This window comes from Accipiter gentilis, chromosome 4 (genome assembly GCF_929443795.1).
Source record: "Accipiter gentilis chromosome 4, bAccGen1.1, whole genome shotgun sequence".
Lineage (NCBI taxonomy): Eukaryota > Metazoa > Chordata > Aves > Accipitriformes > Accipitridae > Astur > Astur gentilis.
Genome location: NC_064883.1, coordinates 10,333,379 through 10,353,062, shown reverse-complemented (window position 1 = coordinate 10,353,062; position 19,684 = coordinate 10,333,379). Strand labels below are relative to the sequence as shown.

The 19,684-nt window shown below is 39.6% G+C and overlaps 1 protein-coding gene across 2 annotated transcripts in view; it reads right to left on the bottom strand.

The window, feature by feature from the left end:
* Nucleotides 1–18,522, bottom strand: part of SKAP2 (src kinase associated phosphoprotein 2) — a 120,560-nt gene extending 102,038 nt beyond the window's left edge. For both annotated transcript variants that reach the window (XM_049799037.1, XM_049799038.1), the window contains exons 1-3: nucleotides 18,412–18,522; nucleotides 7,295–7,400; nucleotides 4,874–4,899 (exon numbers count right to left, since the gene is read on the bottom strand). In XM_049799037.1, coding sequence (XP_049654994.1) covers nucleotides 4,874–4,899; nucleotides 7,295–7,400; nucleotides 18,412–18,460 — 181 coding nt within the window. In that variant the 5' untranslated portion in view covers nucleotides 18,461–18,522. The remainder of the gene's footprint in view (nucleotides 1–4,873; nucleotides 4,900–7,294; nucleotides 7,401–18,411) is intronic.
* Between the last annotated feature and the right edge of the window lie 1,162 nt (nucleotides 18,523–19,684).

The following is a 19,684-nucleotide window of genomic DNA, read 5'->3' as shown; positions in this document are numbered from 1 at the left end:
AGGCAACACAACTTTTACATGCTGAATTTCCCCTTGTTGACGATGCACATCAGGATTAGGCCATTTTGTGGTGCACTAGTGGCTATATCTTGAGCTGCTTGAAACTGCACTTGGCACAGACACTTCAGAGGTTAACAGCTGCGTGTAGCTGAAAAGGACAACACTGTGACTTGCCTACAATGAAACCCTCCAGACTTCCAGTACAGAGTGATATTTGGCACACTTCTAACGCATCCAATGGTGTCTCCAGAAATACATCATGATGATCCTCAAAGGACTGTGTAACGACTAAACTGTATCTTTCCCATTTATGGTTAAATACTAATGATGTATTTATGCTCCTGACTGAAAGCTCAAGTGTGTTAAATCACAGAAGTCGCATCCACATACTGCTCTGATGACCACAAGCTACTGCCTCCCTTTCTCAAGTCTAAAAAGATTCCTACCTGCTGCTACTTCCTGCAAAACAGAGTATATAGCAGAAATCTCACCTCCACACAAAACGGGGAAAAAAAAAAAACAACCTAGAAAATACAAAGCCTTTGCATATAGTGCTACTCTATCAGCTTGACTATTTCCAGGACGCAGATGTCTCAGGCTCCAGACACCCGCTGCTCTGCCAAGAGCCAAAGAGGCATCTGAGTCGTTTAAAGGTTTCCTACAGGTGCTCCCAGTAATTACACAGAGAAGAACACCAATGCTCTAGAGACACACGTTTATCTTATATTATATTACACTGAAATGAAAATGAAAGTGGACCTCCATCAGTTTTTATCAGACTGAAAAGTGGTAGTTAGCAAATGTCATATCATAGTTTTCTGCATAAATAGTGCCAAAGTCGTGTGCTGCAGATCAGATATAAGGTGCGCTGAGTGCTTTATGGGGAACTTGTTCTGCAAATTCCCATATCATGACTCAATTTGGCTAGTACTTTTGGTGTCTCGCTTTCAACACTGAGCCAAAATCTTTTGTGAAAAGTGCTTAAAAATATATATATTACTAAAATAAATGCAAAGAACAGATGGCAAGTGACCTTCAAACACAAATACAGTTTCTAGGGTTTATAGTGCTTCTGCCAACTTTAGCACTATTTTTAGCATAAATTGAAAACAAGGTTCTTTTAACTAAACATTTTGGCAGCCATGGTATTGATTCCATTAATCTCAAAACAGAGAAATGCCAAAAACTGTATTAACTCAGAATCTTTGACAAAGTCCAGACTTTTATATCCTTAGTGGAATACTAGTCTTATAAAAAATGAATCCAATTTGTATGAAAATTATCTTAGTTTTCAAGTTCCTTCGCAATTCTAAGATCTAGAACAGGTCACTTTGAGTGTGACTGGCTTTTTCATTTTGTTTAAACTGCTTGGATGAAGAGTCAAATATTTCAAATTAAAAGAAAAAAAAGCAGCAGTGTCTAAGAGAAAAAGACATCTCTACTGAGTTCCTTAGTTTAAGAATAAAATAAATATAATAAATGTTTAATAACTTAACTCGATAAATAAAAATAAAATTTGTTGAAAGATCAGTGGTTTGAATATTAATATAACTGTACATTTTGTGTCATAAGAACAACATGCACTTTCTTTGTCGATAAATCAACATTATACTTAACTGTAAGAGTCAGTGTAAAACCAGATAACACATCACACATGAGAATTAAATATTGTCATGTACAATGAATTTAGTGTCTTTAATTTTCATGTATACCCACTTCCCCTAAAAAGCTTCATTTTTTCAGTGTGTAGACACAAAAGATGGTTTTGCCAGCACATTTACTGACCTGACAGACAATATAAGAAGGCTGCAAGAAAGTCCTCAAGTTCATCAGTCTTGCAAAGAAGTATGTATGCACTTTCTGAAAGTTACAGATATGCACACAGATTATTTTGGTTTTAAGGAGCCTGGTTCTACTTGTGCGCATGCTCTTCAATTTTTTTTTTATTCTTCTTTTAAACCTCCTTGCCTTATCTTTATGGAAGGTAAGATTCTGTATGCTAGCGGCCAAAGCCCATACAACAAGAGCTCATATACAATACCTTGGTCAAACTGAATAGCCACCACATGCAAAGACAGTGGAACTTAAGAACATGCAATGGTGAAAGAGAGTGAAGTGACAAGCTGATGCCCACAAAGCATACCTGTGGAAAAAACTCACAAGCTGAAGGAGCTGCTGTTTGAGAGACCAGAGTCAAGTTTCATTACATTATACAGGAAATGTATGAATTTTGAAAGTGTTAGTCCACTTCTTTCAACCTCCAAAAGATTCTTCTGGATGCCTCTGGAAGGATAACAGGTCACAACTCACAAGGTTCTTGAAAACAGCTGATATAGTATGATAATTCATGTAGTATGATAATTACTGTAACATGATAATATGGCATATAGTATGAACCATTCTTTACCTTCCCTTTCAGCTACAACAAAGATTATTTTATTTGCATTACAAAATGGAGTAACTGCTACCACAAAACAAGGAACAGCAAATACAAATTTTAAATGTGCACAGTAATTTTTATTCTTCCTAGTTTGTCTCAGTGCAGTTTCCACATTTCTGCTTCCACCTCTTCTTTTTTCCTAAAAGATATTCTCCTTTTTCACCTAACATTTCAGGATATTTCTTCCTTCTCTGGAGGGTGGAGGATCAGGAAAATGTCTGACCATCACTGCCACCTCAGTTTTTAATCTTTTATCAAATTTTCCATTTTTTGAATGTCTAGGTGTGCACAGAGGCATGAATGGGCACAAAAGTTGACCTCGCTCAGCTGCTGCCACTGCTTTGTTACACTAGTAGCTGGCCAAGAATCGGACTGCTTACCTCCATGTGGGTCCTTTGTTCTACACCTACACAACTCACTCCTAATTTGTACAGGCCTGAAGAATGACACAACCAAATAAAGTTTAGCACACACTTCTTGATCTCTGGAAAACATACCAACAACCCATACCACTGAACCGCATTCCCTCAAATATTTTGCAAGTAAGTGCAGGCTCCCATTTCTCGTGAATTTTTCATATTCGTGCATGTAGACACACATGAATTTGGAGAAATTTATCTTTGCTTGCAGAAAACAATGGTATAACTTTAGAGCCCTCTCATTTTATTGATAAATACTGAAAGAAAACTAAAGTGTCAGCATTTGCAAGCTTCACCATCTATACATAGTTCTGATTTGAACAAAAAAGACACATGAGAATTAAAAAAAGCAATATATCCTTCTTAAGAATAAAATGCACGCTAATAAAAAGAATAAGACTAATACAATTTTCACAGAAATCAAAGCAAGTTATACTGTAACAATTACAGACTATACCAATTAAATCATCCATTTTTCTGGAGATAAATCTCATCTTTATTAATAATTTGTTGAATCGGAAAAGAAATTCTGCATCAAATTGCCAATGAAGAAAGTAAATAGACTACAATTTTCTCGACCTTCAAAAAAAGCACACCAGTAAATGCAAACTTTGTTCTCTATAGACAATTCTCATGTTTATTAGATAGTCGTAGCCTCAGAAAGTTTTTAAATCTGCAAAAACATGCTCTCCAGAAAGTCAGATGCATTTGCAATGAAACAACCATCCCGCCTAATTTCATGTTAGTAATTTTCGTAATAAAATAACATTTAACTTTCCTACCCTTAGTTCAGTTGGACAGTGAGGAGAGAAGGGAAACTACATTTTAACTTCAGTAAGGGTGCTGAGGTGCAATATAAAAAATATAGCAAATTATTTTAATAGAATTTTTAAATAATCACACAGTTCAAGTTTACAAAATCTTGGCAATGTTTGGGAAGTTTCAGGTTGTATTTTCTCTTTCAGTTGAACTGTTACGGCTATATAACTTGATTTAAACAGGGACAAGAAATGTATGAACTTGTTGTGCCTTGTTATAACATTACTTGCCTAATACAACTTACATATTTTCACTTTATCAGGAGGCACGCTGTAGCCTACACATTTGAACCTCCTTGTCCAGAAACAGACAGTTCTTCAACCACTGCAAAAAGTGAAGTTTTGCATAGGCTTTTTTGACCTCGCACTGTGACCCTCATACCAGCGTCCACAGGCTATAGGTCATGACCTCAAGAATTAGCATCATGGAAATAAGAGCCCTTCCAGGTTTAGTTACAGAGCAGAACACTGTAGCAACAACCTCCTCAGTCTTCTCTAAACTGAGCTCTGCAGCTTTGTTTTAACTCCACTAGAAGACAATAGATAACCCACACTTCAGTTTTCATTACCTGCACACTAAATCATCTCCTCTGCAACTAAAGGCCTGAGCTCCCGCTGCACTATGAGAACATTCATTCAGTGTGGATCGAAAGCCAATATCATATTGCCACTAGATGATCCTATTAAAAGGTTAAAGAAACATCACTATGGAATTGAAGACTTTTGCAATGTTAAGAAAAAAGGCTGAAATAAGTTATGCCTACTAAAATTTTATCTCCTAAGCAGGCTGTTTGGCATACACTTCTTCTGAAAGACAAAGAAAACAACAAAAAACAAAAAGCCTGCACCACATGGTCTTTTGCAATGCTACGCTATTGCTAATTAAGCCAGACATAACAAGCTCCATTTATATTAAATTCTGAGCTATATTTCTAAACTAATCTTTTCATCAGTAAGCGTTCTCAGATGTGTTTAATGAAGGGAACGGGACCTAGCTTTGAGCGATGGTTTAGCGAGAACTTTGCAACAGGGAAGCTTTTCCCTGCGTTCCTCAGCAGGGGGAGCCAGCCCCCTCGGCCTTGAGGCAACCCGGGCACAGCCGAGTACTGCAACAACCAGCATCTGCTGCTTATGCCGAGAGCCTGGCGGTGGGCAAAAATACACCGGGGGGGGAGGGAAGGCAGCACGAGATTTACCTTTATCCTGGAATTCTTGAGGATAACTGCAAAAAGAAGAAGAAACAACATAAAGCAATCAATGCACGCTTGCAAATCCACAGTACCAGAACATAGCATAGAACAATTACTAGTTTTCAACAAGCTTTGTAGTCAAAATTTAGCGCTGCAAGTTTTCCTTAATTTTAAAGTCTTTATTTTTGGCTACAATATTCAGCCAGTTTTTCTTTTGCCTTTGCAGTTGAGAGAATCCCTAGTCACGTCAAGGAAGACTTGAACAAAACCAAACTCAGATAGAGGAGCCTTTTCTAGGAATATACATCTGCTCGGGTATCTTAAACATACAAAAGCATCTTTAATTTTAGTAATAAATGTTAATATAGTTCAGTAAGTTCTAAATGTTATATATAATTTCAGATGTTGATATATTTCAAAGAGTTTTGTGCACATGTAATAGCCACTAAGCATACTTTAAAAATAACACAGTAGGTCAGCTGGAAAAAATCCACAAATAGTGGTTTTAGTTGCACTAATTTATGAAATCCAAATGAAAAACTATTAATAATTAACTAGCAATTAAAAAGTCCGTGCATACCTAAATTTAAAAAAAATTGTCAAATAAGAGATCTCAACTTATTTAATGCCTAAAAAAAAATAATCTGTCATCCCAGAGGGAAAAAATACTGTTTCTTCAGAGAGAAATCTTGGTATTTCAAAACCAAAAATAATCATAGGATACAGTTTGATGTATGAAGATAAATAATCAGGACAGAGTTATGTAAAATGACATCTCAAGAAGCATGCATGGACTAGAGTTTACGTGAAAAGAAGAGGATTTCACCAGGAATAACCAGCAAATAAAATGCAGCTGGCAAGACCATCTTTACGGACAATAAGCAGTAGTGCATGTATCAGATTAGTCGGTAAGGAGATGCTTACAAGTAATGCACAGGAGAGAAAGGAAGGGTCTAGGGATAAGAAACTGAGAAATGCAAACAGAAATAAAAGGCCAAAGCTCAGAAATCCTGCATAGCAAGTGGCAGTAACAGACAGTTAGGCACAGCCCAATATGTGGGATGTGAAAATCAAAGATGACTACAATGTGCATTTATTTTGTAGCCTGCATGAAAAGCAAAACGCTGTTAACAATGAATAATATTACATGAGACAAGGAAGGAATTACAAATTAAAATAAGACATGAAATCATGGGGTCACGTAAGTGAATAGCAAAGGATTCAGTGTCAACTGTGCTTATAACTGCAGGTTCCCTCCTTTGATATTTCATCATCCAAAAAAACATAGTTGAGTCTTAATACTGAAGAAAAAAGTCAGTATCTGACTGTATCTGCATGTCATCTGAATAGTCCCAGGGAGCTCAATAACCCAAAAGGGAAAGCACAAAGAAAACAGAAGGAAAATCCTGGTTCCTTAAAAAAATCTATTTATTTACATATATTTATAAATATATATATTATTAATATTACTCTCCTCTAAGCATTTACAGTCTGTATCAAAAGCACACAAATCTTCAATCACAAGATTTTGGGACACATCTCATGTCTTCCTGCAGTTAAATGTGATATAGAGAATGATGCCCTCACCAGATGATTGTGCTGTCTTTGAAACTGTAAACAAGTTGCCATAGAGGCAGGAGCATGTCATCAAAGGAAAGGTTAGGAGACATCACACAGGACTGATCAGTAGAAAAACACTTTGGAAATAACAACAGGAAAAGAACAACAAGTACTAGATTATATCCTAGTTGTTTAGAGTTGTAAGAAAAGAGATTTTGCAAAGAAAATTTTGTAGTGCAAATAAAACTACAGCCAAATCTCTTTAGCTGAATTGTTTGACTGAAATTAAAACACAACAGAACAGAGTCTCAAATCATACCTGATATTTAAAAAAAAACAAAAAGAACAAACCACAGCCCTCTACTTGGTGTCACAGTACTTCACTTTTAACATTGCTGAAACAAACTTATGATCTATAAATAGTTTCCAGTTATGTTTCAATCTTCTTTTACAGAGTTAAACAATAAAATATACAGCAAAGCAAACTCAACAATGAATTATGCTGGTTTACACCAGCTGAGTATGGTGACAGGAAACTCATTCATATTCTCAATGCACTATATTTCTGGTATTTTAATGAATCTTACCAAAGCAGAGGTGAAGGCAAGCTCTACCGAACCAGCTTGCAATCAGAGTTCAGAATATTACAGCAATTCAAGTAGGACAAATACTTATGTTCCCATTTTTTACTAAATTGTAGCAGCTTCAAGAGATATAAAGACTTGAACCCATGCAGATATTTGACAAAAATCAGGACCTAGACAGATTTTTAATTGTTAACATTGTTAATGGTTATTAAAAGATTGTAAAAACTTAAGTTATCAGTAAGTTACTTCATAATATATTAAAGCCATGAAGCTCACTTACCTTGCCTTAACATCTTTTATCTTCTTAAGAAGAACTTCCCTTTTTTCTTTTGCTTTCCTGGATAGATTTTCTCCCTTTAGCGTTTGGGAAATAAATGTGTCAACATCTAAATAAAGAAGAAAAAAAATACACCTCAAAAAAAGATAAATACCGCTGTAACGAGCTTGTCCTGATATGACTCTGAAAACACTGAGAAAATTATTTTCAAGCCTACACACAGAGTAGTTAACGGACATTTCAGATTCTAAATGAGATACATTTGTTCTCTGATCTACTTATGCTTAGCACAGCAAATCCTATGGTGACATTTGATTCTTGCTCACTTAATTATGCCATATAAGTCTTAATAAATTGCAGTACTATAACAATTAATTTCCATCAGCTAAAGTAAGGGATAAAGCTAAAACATGGAAATAGCTTTTATGCACCTATTACTGCCATGTTATTTCAGAAGTTCAAGTTACAAAAATGGTTGAGTAATTCATTATTTCAGCAGTAACACCTGAAATTAGTAGTACCCAGCTACTAATACAGGCCACTTACTGATTACATTATTTTCAAATGTTCTCACATTGTCTCAGAACTCCCTAGTTGGCTAGAAGTTCATATCCAAAGCCTTAATCCTGCAAACAGTTAGGTAGGCACAATAACCATATCGAAGGAGTCAAGTTCAAGCATGTCCGTGAAGCTAAGCATACCTGCACTTGTAGAATCACAAACTAAGGCTCTAACCTGCACTGTAATTTTTAATTCTTATACAGAAGATACATTTATATGGTCATGTAGAATCAAAGCATTCCACAAAAGTTACCATGGTTCTTTGTAATACAGTAAATATCCATTCCATAGGATAAAAACAATGCAGTGATTGAGAATTTGTGGGAGTATAACTCCTCCAGTAGTATGGGTTTTTGATTAAAAAAAAAACAATTGTGAAAACTTAACTGCAAAAGTTTCTTATAGTTACCAGTCAACAGACGATTACCCTGAAAACTGAGAAGTAGAAATATGACCAAAAAAATCCTGCATCTTAAATTTCCCAGCTGTGTGGATAATAAACTGTTCATTGAATAAGGGAAAGCATACGTAAGTAACAAACACCCCCACATGGTGCCGGCCTACTCCTCCATACACACACACACATATATATATACACACACACACATACACCCACACACTTTGGCTCAATCTGTGTAGATGCAAATAGATATGGATAGTATTATTTTAGTCCTGTAACTTTTCAAATCAGATGAGACATTCCATTTTCATAAAGAAATACAAAACAGCCAATGAAGTACTCAAATGTTTGCATGCAAAAGTTTACATTTTAAAACAATATTAAATGAATATTTACTGCAGATTTCCTAACTTTAAAACCTTAATTGCCTGCTTTTTTCTTTATAAAACAGAAGTTAAACAGAAACACATCCCAATTTATATTACAGGTTGCAAGAAAACAAATTAAGTCAGAAGTTACTCTTTGAGAACACTAGTATAGCTATTACAAAGATGTTGTTCTTTAATTATTTAGATTGCTGCCTTCACAGTGTGGCAAAAAATCTTCTTGTTTTTTTGTTTGTTTGGTTTTTTTTAAGTATTTTAGAGTTCTGAAGAATAATATTGTTCCCCCTCCCCATAAGACAGAGAACCTTCCCCATTACATTTTCCAAAGAAGTCCTGAAGGAGGGAGACCCATACTCAGTTCCATGGCATTCCTTCTTTAAAAGAACAGAAGGAAAGGCACTTAATATGTATATTAATGAATCCTCCAGACACACCCCTAACAGCCACTAGCTGTACACCAAACATCCCTAGAAACATTTTGTCCTAATGCACAGAAAATCTGTACATCTTCATAAATTCCAATTATTGGAATTGCTGATAGATCAGACAAGTAAGGACCCACACAATCCAAAGACATTGACCAACCACAAAACTTAGGCCTAAAAAGTGATACTTTTACTACTGAGGGCAAAAAACAAAACCATCAACGTTTTTTCCTCTCAATGAAACCCAACAGGATTTTCCAGTACAGATCAACCTTTCACTCTGGGAGGGACAGGCCAATTAAATATTTGTTCCTTCATTCTTCTACATATTTATTTCAAAAGTTAGACAGCAGCTTCAAAGTTCTACCTAGGCAGCAATATGCGAAAGCTTAGGGAATTATTCACATTTATAAGTAAGGAGCAATGCTTGCACAGTAATCTTTGGACACCAATTAATCACAGAACTTGCTGCAAAAGTCTTCATTTAAACTGAGTAGGCTTCTTTACTTCTTGGAAAAGCTCAAAACCCAGCTGAGAACACTGCTGTCTCAGGTTTTGACTGACTGTCAAAGCTTTTCCCAAATACAAATGTTGAAATAACACAATTAAGGAGTATGTGGGTAAGAGAAACCAAGTTGATTACCATAAGCAAGAATTACCACTTCTGGCTTAAAATAGACTATAGATATGAAAATTTGAGGACTAACTACATTGCTGACAGAATCTGTTCTTTTCTGGAAAAGCTTGGACTTCAAAAGCAGAAATAATGCAGAATTTTCAGCCATGGAGGGATGGGGCAGAAGTAAATGTTCCATTTATTCTCAGTATAAGTAGACAATGTGTTGGAGGAGAGGGGCGAAGGAGAGAAACAGAAAGAGAGCAAGCACGCACATGATCTTGACAAGTTTGTTGTTTCTAAACAGCAGCAGCAGTTACAGAGAAGACATCCCTGGGATGGCTTCCCTCTCCCATGAGATTGTGAAACAAGTTGTCTGAGCTTAGGTATCCACAAACAGAATGCACTCTACTCATCAAGGAATACTATTACTTCCATGTGTCCAGAAAACATGTACAGCTTGATTCATCACAACCCCAAAATACGAAGAAAGACCTGATAATCATATGATCTTCAACAGGACGCTGCAGAAGCGGTTTACTTGAAAATTACATGTTACTGTATTGTAGATTTTCTTATCTACTCACAATTACACAGAATGTTACATATCTTGCTTAAGCCGTCTTCTGATCTGGTGGTGTAAATCTATCCAGGATGTGTCAGATGCACATGAGAGAAGTAACTTATCCTAAGCTCCTCTAGACAAGAACAAAAAAGTTATCTAAGTTATGATCACCTCTTCACTACCTGTACTTCCACACTGTGGAAGAGTACAGCAGGAACAGTCCCTGTTAGAGAAAGCTTCATCACTGGCTTAACATAAGGGAACGTTCACACAATTTCTATGACATTCCACACAGTGATTTACCTTGGAACGAGAACAGAACTCAGGGCTTCAGTATGACAGATGCAAGTCTCATACAGTGAGTAAGCTTCTGACAGAAGCAGCAAAACTTACCCATTTCTCACTGCTACTCTAGTCACTTACTTGCTCTTCCTTCTCCAGGATGATCCAAAACTTGCTCTCTCCTCTGCTAGTTTAATGCTACACAGAAAAGTGTAAACTACTAGCCAGAAGCACTTGAGTGTACACATTTCTTTCATGCTTCAGTAGCAGTTGGACCACTGAGGAATTTAAAAAGTAATAAAAGATAAATTCCAAAAAGAAAACCTCTTTGAACGGATTTCTGACTTAAAAGCACTCTTACTAATCAGTTACCACACAACAAACAAATTACCTCTTTCAATAAATTGTTTGTTTCTAACAAACTAAGCAGTTATTTAGTATCACACATTGCACAGACTCAGCTATTTCCATTGAAAACACTAAAATTTCAAAGAGAAATAAACTTTGGAAACCTATTCAACACCTCTTAACTTCTTTTAAGCTTGTGTGTTAGACTGCCTGATAGCTTGAATACCCATATTTGTTGCTTTGTTTCTTAAAGCTCATGATTTTAACTTTGTCTGAACCATACCCCAAAGAAATTATTTCCCTCCAGAAACTGAACTGTAAGATCCAATTGATACGATCCACTCACAAATTGCTCTGTCAATACAGGTTACAAACTGACAGAAAAGGGAATTCATGCTACAGTCTAGCTCTGTCCGCTTCAACCAGCTCATACAGTTCAAAGCTTAATTGCCATTTCATACAACAGTCAAAAGCTGAAAGGTCATTTTAATTTCATTTTCATCTACATTCCTTTTATAAGGAAGAAAGTTATGATTTATTTTGCTTTTCATTGTTACACAACATTTTGTGGTTCTCCTTACTCCCATGATTATAAACAGATAACACTGCAAGTCTTTAATTGTTTTAAGTCTTTGGGGCTATTTTCTTTAATGAAGGCTGAAACTACACAGATGGGCTTTTTCAAGAATGTTGTAAATTTTTAGCCCAAAGCAAGTGCTGCGTTAAAGAGTGCTAATCATAACAAATCACAGCACTTTTGTTGTTTACAGGGTTTAATATTGTGATCATAAGTCGCACTTAATAAACAAACATACTTTGGGCAGAAGTACCTCCTTTTTGTGTCAGGGTGGGCCAAACCGAGTCTCATAGAGGCACTCAAAGACTGTGCCCTGGGGTCTTCCTTTCTCCCCTCCTTCTGTAGATAACCAAAACATTGTCCATCACGCTATCAGAAAGTTAGTCACTTCTTCATGCCATGCAAATGACAGAGAACAATTATAAACTGGCAGTGAGATAGGTGTGTTTCCACTCACACAGCAGGGCACACACAGAGCTCACTCCCTGTCTGCGACCTGAGGAAAATGCAGGCTCCTGTTTCGGGGCTGGACACACATCTGTCATCTGACAAGGGACACTTGCATGGTGTCACCTGGCGGATGCACTGCCCGTCACACAAGAAGGGAACGGCAGGTCAACAGAACAATTCCTCCAGCCACTAGCCTTCTCCCATCTCTCTCCTCCGCCTCAATGACAGAAAGCCAGAAGCCGGCTGCAAGCCAGAGAATTTGGGAAGGAAGGCCAGAGAAATTTGGAAGGTAGCTGCAAGCTAGGCACATTGGCGCAAACACACTGTCCAAATGTGACCAACATTAAACAGACTGCCATGTATCTTTCAGCTTTACATGGGCTGGCATTAGAAAGCAATTAATTAATTTGATTTCAAAGTTTTCATGCAATTCATTAATTGGGAGCAGGTCTGAAGACAAATTATCAAGCAGTACCTGTGACTGCCTGTCCTCTTGAATCAAGAAATATTTGAGGATTTTGCTTCTGCTCTCCCCCTTCCTTCCCAATTATATTTAAAAGTCTCTCTCCAGAGTTTGCTAAATTATCTTTTAAAAAAATATATATACACTTATATAGAAACAGAACACATGATGTAAAATAAAAGTCATTGACACGCTAAGATATCTAAAAAGATTACATTGATCCAGCCTAACAAGTAGATGAGCATTCCTTTTAGCACAAAGTCCTGGAAAGGACTGCCTTTAGAAACTGCTGTAGTTTGTAGCTACTTAAATCCCCAAAAGCAAGGCTCTCTTGCTGTGTTGCCACATACAAAGTGAGTATCTTGAAAAACATTGATGCTCAACAGTGTTGTTCGTGATTTATAAAGCAGTAGTACACCCAAACTAAGACCCCTCATACGAAGTAAACAGGTAAGACATCTATTTTAAGAAATTAAAGAAGAAAAATCAAAATCAAGGACCATATATCTCTAATGTCATTGGCTGAATAGTTGAGCATCCTCTCTCTACTTTAAAGAGGTGAGAAAAGATGAAGCTGTAACATATTAAGCATATCATGAAAAAAACACACCAGTACAAATCATGATCAAGTTACAAAGTGATTCCAAATGAACTATAATAAAAAATGTTAAGGATTAACCTAAAGATTTACACTGTATGCCACATTATGCTGCATCTATTGTGGTTTGTTGACGTATGATTATGAAAGAAACGTAAACCCAGTCAGATGAGAAAGATAGACTCCACGTTAATTGAAAAAGACAAACTAAGTGAATAATGAGTATATAAAAAATAGCCTATGCCATTTTTATCACCCATACATGACACTTACTCTCAAATTTATGGCAGAGACAATTGAACTATGTTTCAAATCACTGGAGGTTATTTCTTACCAGGAATGCCTCTGTGCATTTTTTCACCTCACTGTTTCTATTCTTATTCCATTACTATTGAAATACATATATATTACCAAAGCTGTAAATACATGTCTACTTAGAAGATGTCTACAATAATCACCCTGGTTTATCTTGTAAAGATGGATTCTTCAGCAAGACCCAGCATTCGTTAAAGCCTTGGAAACATCAATATGATACTTTAAAACAAAGAGTAAAGTTTTAAACAACAATACCCTTTTAAAATTGAACCAGCCAATGAAGAAGAGCTATGCTGTACCTAGGTGGCTTTTCTTATGATGGGAATGTGAGAAGCAAGTCCAGCAACAGCTGACAAGAAGGTCAAAAAAGGACAGTTCATTTTCTGGCATCAAGGGTAAATATAATGCCCAAAAAACAAAAGGTAAGCAAAATTAAACTCATGCATTGGATCCACCGTCTTGTAGTTTTCTTGCCTTGCCCTCTTCTGCGTGCTATTTCCAGGATGCAACTAAACAAATGGGTAAACAATATTAATTTGAAGAAAAAATTAGAGGAATCACATTGAAAAAAGGCCATTTGGACAACATGACTAAGCATTTAAACAAACTGAATAATATCTGGGTGAAAACAGTCTCTACAGCAAGAACATTGGCTTCCATTTAAGTTGGAGTTTTTGTTGAATAGAACAAGGAAAATGGATATTGGGACTGGATATAAGGTTCCATATGAACTAGAGAAAGAGTTTTATTCCATTTTCATAGCAAATATCTTCGTAACTTTTAAAATATGAACACAGAAGATTCAAACTGGACATACTGCAAAGTGTGAAAGGAAAACTGAATTAAAAAAAGCAATAGGACCCTTACTATAGTCACAGGTGTCATGAAGAGGGAAAAGATATAAATGATACATATATCTAATGATCATGACACCATCAAACACTTTGGAAAAAAATTCTTAACTCCAATTAAATCCCCATTACTGAAAAAACTCAAGAATTTTCTCTTTCTTTTTTCCAATCAAGATGACCGAAGCAACCGGCCCGATTTACCTTACAGGAGAATTAATATGCCTCTGGGGAAGAAGCAGTCTCCAAAATCCTCAGCTATAGACAAGCCAAAACTTAGACCCTGCATCAAAGAGTAAGGAAAAACAAAAACAAGCAGGCCTCCAACAATCTACATAACCAATAATAGTTTGACAGCAAGAAAAAAAACAAACACAAGTAACATCCCACCTTGCCAAACACCCACAAAAAGATCCTGAACATATAAACATGACAGAGGATACCTTTTCAAAGGAAGAAAAGGCACAACAGGGCTGGGCTTCCTTCACTAAACTGAAAAATCTCAAGCATCATCTAGAAGGTGTAGAGACACAAGTAGGGAATGAAGAAGTTACATACACTACCACACACCTCCCCGGTGTAAAAAGAAAGATAAGAAAGCAATAAAATTACTTTCTCCTCCCACCAGGAGTTCAATTCATAACCAGAGGACCCTGTTTCTGTTTCCAGTGTTTCCCTCCCACCACTTGAACAAGGCAGAGAACAGAGAATGGGATTGTGAAATCCCAACAATCCTCTGCAATAAGCCTATTGCCACACTGACCTTTCCCCTTCAACTTTACAGAAACAGCTTCCTCCTGTTCCCAACTAATGCAGTTAGCCCTGAGCTCAAGCTGTGGTTCTGCCTGGAACATTTCAGCGCCACTGACATGCAACTGTAATGACCCTGCCAGCATGTGTGACAGAATTTGTTTTTGCATTAAAGATATAATATTGTTTAGGTTCAAAGTAAAGCACTCACAAGTCAGAAAGTTTCCTGTGCAACTTTAATTCATCCCCTGGTGTGTTTATTCCCATTATCACCATGTTTAACTACAGGAGCACTTAGTATGTTTTCCAGTAGGACCCCTACTTGTTCAGAATAGTGGGTGGACGGTACTCCAACAATCAATCAAAGCTAAGAAGGGATAAGGAAATCCATATGATCACTCCTCCACTTGTTGCAGAAGTTGGAAATTGTAGGCAAAAAGACCACGGAGAGAAGGAAGAGCAAAATAGTTATGAGATTTCTGTATCTGTCACTGCCTCACTGCTATGTGAATACTGGGCTAAAAAAAAAAAAGGTGCTTTGTGCTTGTCACTAGACCTTAACTGCATGTTCTCAACAGAACCTGACAGGAAGAAGCAGCCGGCACTCGTAATGGCCACTGAATACAGACATCCAACTCGCATTATTTTCTGGAGAAACCAGCACAGCATGGAGGCAGGAGAATTTGAATTCTAATTCTATTCCACCATTGATTATTTTTTGCAACCCCAGATCACATCTTGTTTATTACACTAATTTTACCAACGGGAAAACAATATTCCCTCATCTCAAAGAGGTGCTGAATCAATACTTGTGAGCCATTAAAATAATACATTAAGAAGCACCCTTGAAGAAAAGCATGCAGAAATTAATAACTATGTACTCATTGCAGTCTTTGTACTGTCTAAGAGTTGCTTAATGAATAGTAAAGATATTACAGAGCTCCCTTCCTTCCTCCATTACCATACATCTTCACTACATTAATAGTTTGAGCAAAAAGAAGCAAGAGACTACATAATTAAAGATTACCAGAACCTAAGCACATCAGTGGAAAAAACTGCTCATGCAGTCTGAATTACTCTAGTTTCTAACTTTCATGCACTTAACTGGTAACCTAAAAAAAAAAAAAAAAAAAAAAAGAGGTTATGTTACACAAACTGTAATAAGTAATGCCATATTTTTCAAAAAAGGGAGCACATTATTGAATTTTTACATTGTATACCCATAATTATCCTTATATTTGTTTCCCTTTGATAATTCTGCAGGTAAGAATTAGAAGTTACAAACTATTGGTTGTTCCTTTCTACCCCATCTCCACCCTGCTGGATTTCTGCTTACTCTGTAATTACGCTGTCACAAAATTAGCAAGTGTTAAGCTCATTTTGCACTGAGTCTCAAAACAAAATTATGTGCGAATACAAATTAAGTTGAAAATATTACCGTTACAGTTGTAGAGAGGTATTATGTAGCATTTGTGCTACCATAATAATAAAACAAAGATTTAAAGGTCGTTGGTAAATCATTCCATTCTCTTCTTAACTTCAGTTCTACAGACAGCACTAAAGAAATCATCTCATTTTCTTCCAGAAAAGCTGAAGCTGTATACACTGTAAAAACACTAGATACCTGTACATAACTTAGGCCGTTGATCATAGTGACTCTGAAAGAACATATACACATCCCCCTTGAGGGAATATAGGTGTTCCCAGTTTCACTTCAAAAGACAAACTTTTATACAGCAGACTGGATAAAGATGGGAAGAAGGACAAGTTGTGTAAATGAGGCACCATGACAAAAGAAACAAATCACAGACTGGAATGATCGCATCTGCATCACACCCTCCCCCTCAAAAAAATCGTAAAAGCACTTAAAATATTGAAAAGTTTCAAGATCAGCTTCACCCAGTCAAAATAGCTCTGAAACAGACACACGCACACACAGTTCACGTGATCACAAGCTCCAGAATACAGTAATACCACAGAAAATACCATGGTTTGGAAAGGCTCTCTAAGGCTTTTTTTTTTTTTTTTTTTTACATGATTAATTATCTATGCCATGAGAAGAAAGCATAGGAAGCTTTCCTTTCTTCTGGTGGCCTTTCACGCAGATTTTACTACAGATGGTATGATCTACAAATAATGGGAGTTACAAACACTAGTTAGGAAAACACATAAGACAGTTGGCAGAAACGCTTTAAAGATGAGAAGACTGACTGGTAAGGGCAATATGTTTCAAGCCTTAACTCTTACAAACAAAATGTTAAAAAAAAAAAAAAAAAAAAGAACAGTCTTGAAAGGTGATGAGCTACACTAGATTCTAGCAGGTGCCCAGCCATGTAATCGAGTACTTAATTTCAGAGGGAAGATTTTGAAAAGCATGGGTAATTTGAACGGCTTGGCCAGAGCTACACAAGTTCCCATGGCAGAAAGAGAAGTTCTCAAAGTAAAGATACTCCCACTGAAACTGAAATTGTTTCCGGACGGCAAAGCCTTTTATGAGTTCTTCATGAAGATTAAAAAAAATCCTAAACTGTGAATATACAATTTGTTTTAATGGACAGCAAAAAGTAAGTTTAAAAACATGAAATATAAGCCTTGAACACAAAAAAGGTCACTGGTAGTTTTAAGTCTCTACTAACACTATTGCTGGTAACTTTTCATGGTGAGAAACCATCCCACTCCTATGCTCCGACGTATCCGTAAGAGCACGGACAGTCAACAGTGAGGCGTATTTGACCCATCTGACAACATGCCAGGGATTCAGTGACACCTTAATTCACTTCGATGAATTCACTAGCCTCAGCTGTTTAGCGGGGAAGCTTTTTAATTTTCTCAGTTCGCTGGGGGAAAAGGCCCTGCTGGCACCAGAACAGCGCGGTTTAACTCCCGACGGTACCTGCCGGGCCACCGACAACACCCCGAAAGGGAGAAACTTCCACCAGCGGCTAACGCGGCGGTCAGCAAGAGGGCCACGGGGCCTGACTGGCGTCCGCCTCCTTCCACACACGCCTGTCAGCGGAGGACCTCCACACCCCCCGCGCAGCTCTGCGGCGGCCCCGCACACCTCGCCCCTGCCCAGACGCGGACGGGCGGGCGGGCTGCGAGCCCTCCGCCGCAGCACGACAGCCCGGCGGCCAGGCCGGGAGCGGGAGCCAGACCTCTCTCCTTCCCCGTTCCGGGCGCGCCGAGCAGCCGCGGGGAAGGGAACGGCAGCAACGCGCCGGACGGCTGCCGCCGCCGCTGGGGCACAGGGGGAGGAAGTAACCGGAGAAGAGGGACTGCCCCGGGGAGGGAACCCCCGAACCCATGAAGCGGGAGGGAGCGTCCGGCGCCCGCCGAGGAGCGCTCCGCCGGGGCTGCGGCTCGAGGGGCTGCCGCCCCCCCCACCCCCCACCTCAAGCCCCGGCCGCGCCGGCTACCCCGGCCCCTCACACGCCGCACCGGCCCGCCCCCCTCGGCCTCCCCTCCGCCCTGCTCACCGCCCGCCCCCCGGGAAGCCCTCCCTCCCGCCTTCCCTCCCTGCCGGCGGCCGGCCTTACCTGCCAGGAGGCTGCAGACCTCCTCGGGGATGGCGGGCGCGCCGTGCATGCTGAGGGCGGCGGGGGGCAGCCGGGCGGCCGGGGACACCCCGCGGGCGGGGCTCGGGCTCAGCCCCGGCCCCGCCAGGGAGGAAGCGAAGACCCCGCCCCCCGGCCGCAACGGCACGGCCGCGAGCCACGGGGGCGGGGATTCCCGACACGGGGCGGGGCCGCGTGACGCTTCACGCCGTCCCTCCGCGCTCCGCCCGCTCTCCAGAGTCGCGCATGCGCTTCATCCCCCTCCCTGTGTTTATACTCGCTGCTGGGTGTTCCCCCGCCGGCGCCGGCACCGCCCCCGCCGCCAGGGACTGCCTCCCACGTGACGGCTGCAGCAGCCATTTTGCGTGAGGGCACCGTGCAGGTCCGTCCCTCTTGCCAGAATCGAACATGGCGCTCAGCATGAGTCATCTGCTCGCCTCCGCCCCGAAGCCCACGAGAAGTTGACTATTGGATGAGAATGCCCGGAAGTTGCTCTCTGATTGGTCCATTGATTGTCCCGCCCAAGTGCCCGGCCCTTCCCAAGCCGGGGGCTGGCGGCGCCGCCGTCCTCGCAGGGACGTGCAGGCTGGTGGAGGGGTAGCTGGACGCGAAGAGTGATCAATTTTGGACCCAATTTCTTCCAAATGTCTTTCCAGCCTTCGTGCGGGGCACGGTGCTGACCTTAGCTCGCCTGCTGGCAGGCGGGATGGCGCTCCTGAGGGAGTAAGGGAGAGGATGTCGGCGCTGGCATTTAGCAAGGCCCTGCTGGTTTCCCCTTTTCCCTCTCAGCCTGCTGTCGTTACCAGCGGCTGGGTTTGGGATAGCAGACCTGCCATCGTTACCGGTGTCAGGGTTTGAGATAGCAGCCCGACTTGTGCCATGGCTGTGCCGACATCCCAACGGTTGCAGCCGGCAACATCAAGCCAGAGAACTTGAGAGGAGGAAATCACATGCACACGTGGCATGCAGTGAAATAAGAAATGGAAAGTGAGGCAGTGGGAACAGGCCTGTTGGTATTGGCATCTGTTAGAACAGATGTGTGGGCAGAGGTAGGAAGAGATGCTGTCCCTAAGCAACACAGCTGGGCTGCTGGAAGGGCTGACTTTGCAGAAGTTTTGCTTATGGGACAGCTTTGATATATTTTTCCTGCAAATCCCTAGTTGTATGTAGTTGGAGCACATCAGTGATGTAATATGTTTAGTGTAGAAATAGTCAAAGTAAACTCTTAGCATGTGCTTCTGTGACCTTGGTGGTT